General features: G+C 38.4%; 1 protein-coding gene across 1 annotated transcript in view; it reads right to left on the bottom strand.

The window, feature by feature from the left end:
• Nucleotides 1-1,597: 1,597 nt before the first annotated feature.
• Nucleotides 1,598-8,102, bottom strand: part of LOC124163445 — a 28,463-nt gene continuing 21,958 nt past the window's right edge. Inside the window, exons 5-7 of the mRNA XM_046540362.1 lie at nt 6,876-7,340; nt 5,460-5,604; nt 1,598-1,696 (exon numbers count right to left, since the gene is read on the bottom strand). Coding sequence (XP_046396318.1) covers nt 1,680-1,696; nt 5,460-5,604; nt 6,876-7,340 — 627 coding nt within the window. The 3' untranslated portion in view covers nt 1,598-1,679. The remainder of the gene's footprint in view (nt 1,697-5,459; nt 5,605-6,875; nt 7,341-8,102) is intronic.

Here is an 8,102-nt window from a genome sequence, read left to right as displayed (position 1 = left end):
GGGTGGTGAACACCGGCTAAATTGTGACGAAAACTACTCGGAAAGGCGACTTTAAAAATTTTTTATTTTTTTCGGTGAGGTTCCAGGAGGTGATCGGGGGTTTTCAGGTATTTTTTCCCGTATGGTTTACGGTGGCCTGCCCTCACCAAATATTCCGGATCTAGAGTTCAGAGGGGACAGGTAGTCATTGGTCAGGAAAAAATTGACGAAATCTTCTGTTAATCTTTTTGAAATCGTAATTTTTGGTAATTTTCGGTAATTTTCAGAATATTTAAATTTTTTTCTGATTAACCAAGGACGATGAAAAAAAATTGTAACCTACCTTTCATAGACAATGTTATGAGCATATATAATAATCACTTTCGTTATCCCACACCTGAAATTGTGACGAGGGGTACAGAAGGTACGATATTTTTTTCGCAAAACCAATTTGTGCCAAATTTCAGCTCTCCATCATACCTAAAAGTGGTCGGGAATTTGTATCCATGAGTGAGTCAGTCACCACAATGGCTGTATATATTAGGGATGCAGAAATTACTTTATAAATTATAGCTGAAATATCTGCTAATAGCTCACAGAGATTACTCAGAGGAATCCTAATGACCATAAATGTGTGACTCCAATAAAAAAGAACATTCTTCTTGGCAGGGTAGAAAAGAAAAAGTGTAATATGATGGTTACCTTAAACTTATAGGTAAATCAGTGTCACAGTAAATGATGAATTGTGGCCATGAATGGCAAATTCGACTGATAGTCGACATCTCACTTGCCCATATTCACGAATTGGGCCACCACTCTCTGATTGTTACGTTCATCGATGAATTTAACTGAAGCCACATGAATGAATCAACAATCGACATCTGATGGTTTGTACACATTCGCAACAAAAATCAATTCCGTTTTGCAAAGCTAACTAAGTGCACGATAAGCAATCTGATGAATCTCTAGCATCATCAAGCAAAAACAAACGAAAATGGACTTCGAATAACATTTTTCTGAGATCCTACTGTGAGTGATTATAGCAGTGGCATAGCCAGGAATTTCGTTCGGGGGGTTCCAAACCAGGGGGGGAAAATATTTAAAAAACGGGGTACTCAGTATGTAATGGGTTTTAAACGACATAATTTTAACACTTTTCATAATCGAAAAAAGGTCATTTGTTATAGAAATATTTTGTAAATTCATGATTTTTCAATATTTTGTTTTCTATTACGAAGGAAAATAACTGATTTATTACATTTTTGGGGGGTCTAGACCCCCCGAACCTCCCTGGCTATGCCAATGGTTTATAGTATATAATTGCATTAACATATTTATTCCAATTCCCCAATGTATTAGCATGTAGGTGCACCAGTTTAGTGCAGGAACATTTTACATCAAACTCACCAGGGATGGTTATAGCAGACTAATGTTACTTATCAATAAGGTTGCCTAAGTTATCCTGAAGCATACTCACTTGTCAAGGGGTAAACATCGTGCATCAGGTAATTAAGCCTCCATCCCCCAGTTTCCTCGTCATCAACATTCTCCAACGCCGAACATTTCGTCCAGGGATCCCAAAATACACTGCCGCCAGGTGGTTGCTCGTCATCTCGGCATACTGCACCACCTTCATCTTCAGTTCTTCTGAGTACCGTGCCCTCGTCATAACCGGTCGCCAACACCGAGGCATACGCCCACTAGGAATCGTCCTCTCCTGCAACGACACAAAAATATTCCACTTTTGTTTCACAACTCACAATCTTCTATATTATTTCTACTGTATAGATACCTTTTTCTCAACTTATATGCAACCAAACTCTACAAATGAGGCACCAAAATGCACAGAATTTATCAGAGAACATGCGACGGCATATCTTACTTCCTAAATATTGCTCTTGTTTCCTCAAATTGGTTTTTAAATAATAAAACAAAAAAACAAAAAAACTGTAAATATTCCTGATGTTAACGGCGCACAAACTGATATATTTGTTCATTTGCAACAATATCTCGCTTTCTTTAAATAACTTTTATCAAAATGCGGCTGATTCCACATTCAAGTCTCCCGTTGATACGTAAGTATGAGTCATCACGTGCGTTTAACAAAGGATAGGATAGTGTAATTACTTCCAATGTTGTGGTATGGTATGGTATGGTATTTGGAGGAGGCGACCGACAGCTGAGGTCATTTGCGCCATGAGGGAAGGGTGTAGAAGGAAGGGTGGAGAGAAACCCGGCGTCGGCATTAGCCTGCTCTTAACGAAAGGCGCCGAGGGGACCACGGCTTAACGTCCCATCCGACGGACGGAGTGTTGTGCTTGAAGTGTCCTCCACACAACATTCAAGCAGGGATCGGGCAGTCTCTAAAATTTCTCTGCCACTGTCGGGATTTGAACCCGAGCCCGCCGGGTGGGAAGCCAACACTCTAGCCACCACACCAACCCGATCCCCTTTCCAATGTTGTGTTTAAAGAGGTCCTCTGACCTCAATTTGTACATGAACATTCCAATTAAATTTGTACATAAGACCCTGCTTTTTTTTCTACATTTTAAAATTAGAAACGCGCCTATCCCTCTGTGGACCTGCATTGAAAAGAGCGGGGGAAGCCCGCTGGGAGCGGGCGCAGCACGCTCGTGTAATTAAACATGCTAGATCCAACAACACGATGCAATGTCTGAACTAAGGTTTGCCAAATGGATATTTGAAAATTACAGGATATATTCAGATATTTCTGAGAATACTTTATGCATACATAATTTTCCCAAGGAAATATTGATTTTTTCCTTTTTGATAACAAGACAATAATACATACAATACACAAAAGATTAATACACCAGAAGAGTCACATGCTAAGTGCATCTTGAATCCATCTAAGGCGAAGAATGTTCTTGTATGGGTTGTTCGACAGACCATCCACACGTTCACATGTAGCTAGAACTCTTCTCCTTTTACACAGCTGAGAGGTACAGAGCTTGAGACTGTATATTTGCTATTCCACACAAGTATGAAATAAATTATCATTTAATTATTCCAACAGTTAAAATTCATATGGAATACAGCATCCCTAGTTTAACAGCAATTCGCTTAACATAGTTTTTGCTGCAATGTGATTGGGTCTCAAGATTGGCTCTCTACGTATTTGTTTGAGCACTCTACCCACTTTACCTCAACAAAGGAACTTGCCAAAATTCTCACGCTACCTCTTTATAAGCATGGGAAATGCAAAGAATACAGTTTACCTTAATATATTGATGAAGTATTTGGCTGTGTTAAAAATATAACAATCACATGCATTTTCAATTAATGAGTCATCTTCTAGTATTATCTTCCTTCCCAACTTGGACTACCCTTTTCATTTTATCAATAAATCCTATTCTCTTCCTTCCTCTCCCTCACTTACCTAACCCTCTTCCCTCTAACATGATTTTCATGTACTCTTCCTGTTCAGTACTTGCTCGATCCAAACCCTTAAGTCTCTTCCATAATAAATCTAGAAGCTTTCTCTCTTCACCATCCAGAACTTTGCCATTCTTCTTCTTCTTCTCTGTCCATTTCAACTTTTCCAATCTTCTCCAGACCCACATCTCAAACACCTCTCGTCATTTCTTGTCAACCTTAAAGTTTCTTCACATTAACGCACTACACTCCAGATCAGACTCTTCGCAAGCATTTTCTTCATAGTCTTACGTAATGATCCTCTCAAAAACTTCTTCCCACTCATGAGCCTCTCCTTTGCTACTGCAATTCTTTTTCTGATGTACTTAATGCTTTGTCTCTTTTCCTCTGCAACATGCCACCAAAATAGTTGAACTGTTCCACCTGCACAAGCTTTAAATACGTAAAGAATTAATTTAAAAAATGAAAGCTGTAAGCCACATTTCAAGTGCTGATGACACAACTCTGTGTTCCAGTTCATTCACTAGCACAAGGAGCAAGTGCTCATTGTGGGATAGAAATGCACACAAGCTATTAAACAACAGTGATCCAATGCTCACAAGATAATAAACAACAGTGATCCATGCATGTGATGAGTATAATGGCTGAAAAGTGGTGACCTGCTAGGCAGGAGCAAGCGATGCCATCAACCACAAATGCAAAAGTTAAGTAGAGGCCGACAATTTCTTGCCACAAGTAGCTCAAGAAGTAGGGAACGAATCAAAACAGATACAATAAAAGTTGTCTACTGCTCATACTATACCATAACAACATTTAAAAAATTGAGAAGTAAGCAAAAACTGGCACAGTATTTTATTAACATACAATGTCCATTCAAAATGCATACATATTTGTCACAGCCACGTTTCAGATGACCAATTTCTCTGATGGTACCTTACGATTATTTTCTCTAAATTAAGACCACACCATCTCTATTCTGAAAGGGTACTAGCAAAATCCATCAGTAATTCGTTAATCAGTTTCATTAGTTACAATTCCAATTTCTAATTTCATTTGTCAATTCATCAGTTGTGTAATGGCTACTTTTCATCAATGGCATGGTAATGTTACAAAAATCTCATTACATAGCTGATCTACAATTTCTCACAAGTCAATTCATCAGTTTTTGCTCAGCATCAGTTTGCATGATATACTAGTTCCAAGCGAAAACTGACCAGTAACTAAGAGATATTATTTATTTATATTCATCTCCCCGAAAACAGCTCATTGAAGGCCTTTTACATCGGAGGAAATAACATATAACAACGACTATCACACACAACAATTCCCTAGGTAGGGGCAACCTACCTAGGCGGGACTCGAACCCACGACCTTCGGTTTGGCAGGCGAGGAATTAACCCCGCCGCCACCGAGGCCGACATTTATGAGGATTTACGAGGCCGAGGATTATGGGTGACTAAAGGTTACTAACTTGTTGTAGACAGTTTTCAATGGTATTCTTTCTGAAGAGGGGACTTTATTCAAGTACTCCATTGCCCTCACAAAAACTCCTTTAACTTCAAGCTATTTAAACAACCATTCTATACTGCGTCTTCTTGTTTCCATACCTATTTCATTTCCAGTGAAAAAAATTTTTTACCAATGTACACCAAATCTCTACTGACAAATTTGATTATTCTCAAATATTGTGACTGGACAATTATAGGGCAATCTATGTTTCTGGAGACAGCTTCCAATGTTAGGCCCTTGGTAATATAAGTAAAATTCAGAGATGCATATAAAATACAACTTTCAGCCACTTTCACAAGAGGAAAGAGATCACTTGTCATTGGCTGAAACAGAGTCATATGCATTTCTAGAGAACTGGAAAATGAATATGTTTCATACACCTAGGATAATGTTTGCCAAGATATAATATTTGGCTCAACAGAGATCCTGGTTAAGCCAAATACTTTTCCATGGTTGACTTCATCCTAGGTGTATTTAACTTTGTACCCGTGCACGCAACTGGGTACAAAGCCACTTGTTTCATGCAGTGCTTTTTAGATGTTTCAATTACTAGAGATCAATTCAAAAGTCCGTACTCATTCTTTTCATCCGCAAGCGAATGGTTGACTCGGCTATGCCCATCTCCCGTCCCACCTGCCTGATTGGTCTTCCAGCCAAGGCTGCATTGATAGCCTGCATCATTTGATTCTCCGTGTACTGATGCTTCCTCTTAGAGCTCTCCTAAAAGATGGAAAGATGAGCCATTAAGACTTGACTTATGCTTGGTAACTCACTGCACAGTGCCAATGATCCACAGAAATACACAGGAGGGAACCCAATTGGATTGCCCTAGTAGGAGGCAAAAAGTTCACTCATAATTTTTTGGCCACTGCAGCCCATGCGTCAAAAATTCACAATGTCAAATCAAATGGAATTCCTTTTGGCTGGATAGTAGAGCTTCAATTATTGCTCGTATTGGAAGGGAAATAAATGGATAGTTGGATAAATCCATTAGTGATCATATTCTATGTATTTTTCTGTGCCATGCTTCCTCCACACTTAGTTTTTTGGGGTACTGGCTTACAAAATGAAAGAAAATCCAATGAAATATCAACAGAAAAAAAGACAATTTAGGCTGTTATTTTATGTTCACTGACAAATCAATAATTAATCATGACAAAAAACTATGTTCAGTAATTTCATAGCTTTTTAAACTTTCCATTGTGAAATATTTTCACTTTTTACAGAGAAAATTTCTCATACAAAATGGACAACTAAACGATGTTTTAAAGTCAAAATGTATTTGATTGCCAAACCCTTCCACCTAAAGGATAAGATATTTTTAATAATGACATTTTCTGAATGGTAGTTTAGTGAACGAGCACTAATTAAAGAATGCAATCATAGTTCCCTACAATATTAAATGTTTATACAGAATTACTCATACAAGCCTTGTTTTTTTGTTTTAAAACATATTGCTTAGACCAACAGGAGGAAGGCAGTAATCCCCACCAGGACCCCAGGGCATGGCATTATACATTTGTGCTGACTGGACCCGAGTATCTTGTCATAGAGTGTTCTCTAAAGTCAAGACAATTAAATCCAAGTTGCAAAGAACTTGGACACAGTAAAATTTTGAAAACTCAGTTGTTGTTGTTAGACAGTTAGCTTTTATGGTAGCTAAAAAATTACTGGCATGCTTTCTCAGACATCAGAAGAATTGAAAAGACAGTTACTTTGAATTATAAATTGAATGGTTTTACTCTCAATTTATCATGAAAACTTGATTACCTAAATGTGACCTACCTCTGACTTCTTATTTGAGAGGGGGGATTAGCCTGTTTGGGACTTTTGACAACCAGTCAACCCCTGAAGATGATACGTCATATCTCACATTTTCCATTATTTTGTTTGCTTTCTCGGATTTCTAGATGTAACACTAAGGATCCAACCCTTTCTAACAGATTTTTCATCATGAAGATCACAACAACATCAACGACCACCTTACTCACCCCCTCATAAAGTGTTTTCCTACTGCTGACCTTCTCCGATTTTACTTGGCTCGGTTTCTTCTGACTTTCACCAGAGAGAAGTCTCTCGAGGAAATGACCAAACCGCTCGAGGCCATCTGAAGGCGGTGACGATCCAATCACATGGTTAACTGGTTTACTCCTTGCCTTATCGGGACTGCGAAGTTTCTTCCGATCCTCACGACTCTCAGAATCCTTAGTACCACGATGGGAGCCAGATTGCCTCTTCCGCTTTGAATTGAGAGCTAAGGTTTTCTTCACATCTTGCTTAGTAAGCCGTTCCTGGGCGAGGTGTCCCCGTATCGTTGACTCGGGAATGCCGTAAGCTCTGCCAACAACACGGATAGCACCTCCAGCTTTGACCTCATCCAGGGCACATTTCAGCTCTTCCCTTGTGTATTTGTCTGGCAGTGGGTCTGCATTCACAGAGCCATCCATTGAAGACATCTGGAGGGGTAATAATGTCATTGTTATTCCTCCAGTTCTTGTGCAAGTTCTAGAATTAATAATTCATTTCAAACTTGCACTAATTATTACGGTCATCAAAACATCTCCCACTAACAACTTACGATGCCACGAATGTATATTTTAACATTTTACATCCCCTACAATTATGCATGTATTCTTGCACTCGAAAGAAACAGTCCTCAAATCTAACATCAGTTCCCGAAAAAAAATTTATACCTCAATAGATAACTGAGCACAGTGGTACACGACCTCCACACATGAATACTTAGCAACAATTTAACAACACAATACAAAGAAAAACGAAGGATGAAAATAGGTAAAGGGATGCTTAAGGTCATATACATCACATAAAATATATTCTTCATTAAAAAATATATACCAATTGAATATACTCTCTAGGGGAACAGCTTCCTTGACCTGGTAAAACAGATAAAATAATTCCTTTACTTTCATTACTTCAAAATTCCAACAGCTAAACATTTCTTATTAATGTAGTTAGGAAGGCATCGGCTGAAGTGATGTAATCAGGCTACCGATTATTTATGCAAAAGAGTCGACAAAATATTTTAAACAAAAGAAAACATACTTAGGAATGACATGTGAGAGCAGCTTTCCACCTCAGCACAATGCAAACATCAAAAATGATTTTTTAAAACGTATTCACAGTAGTCAACAGGACTAGTTTCAACATTGCTTCGCATATTTGCACACTGAACTGTTGACGACACACCTTGAGTAAAT

The sequence above is a fragment of the Ischnura elegans genome, chromosome 8, assembly GCF_921293095.1.
Source record: "Ischnura elegans chromosome 8, ioIscEleg1.1, whole genome shotgun sequence".
Taxonomy (NCBI): domain Eukaryota; kingdom Metazoa; phylum Arthropoda; class Insecta; order Odonata; family Coenagrionidae; genus Ischnura; species Ischnura elegans.
Note: the sequence above shows the minus strand (reverse complement) of the source record. Positions and strands in the feature narration are given on the sequence as shown.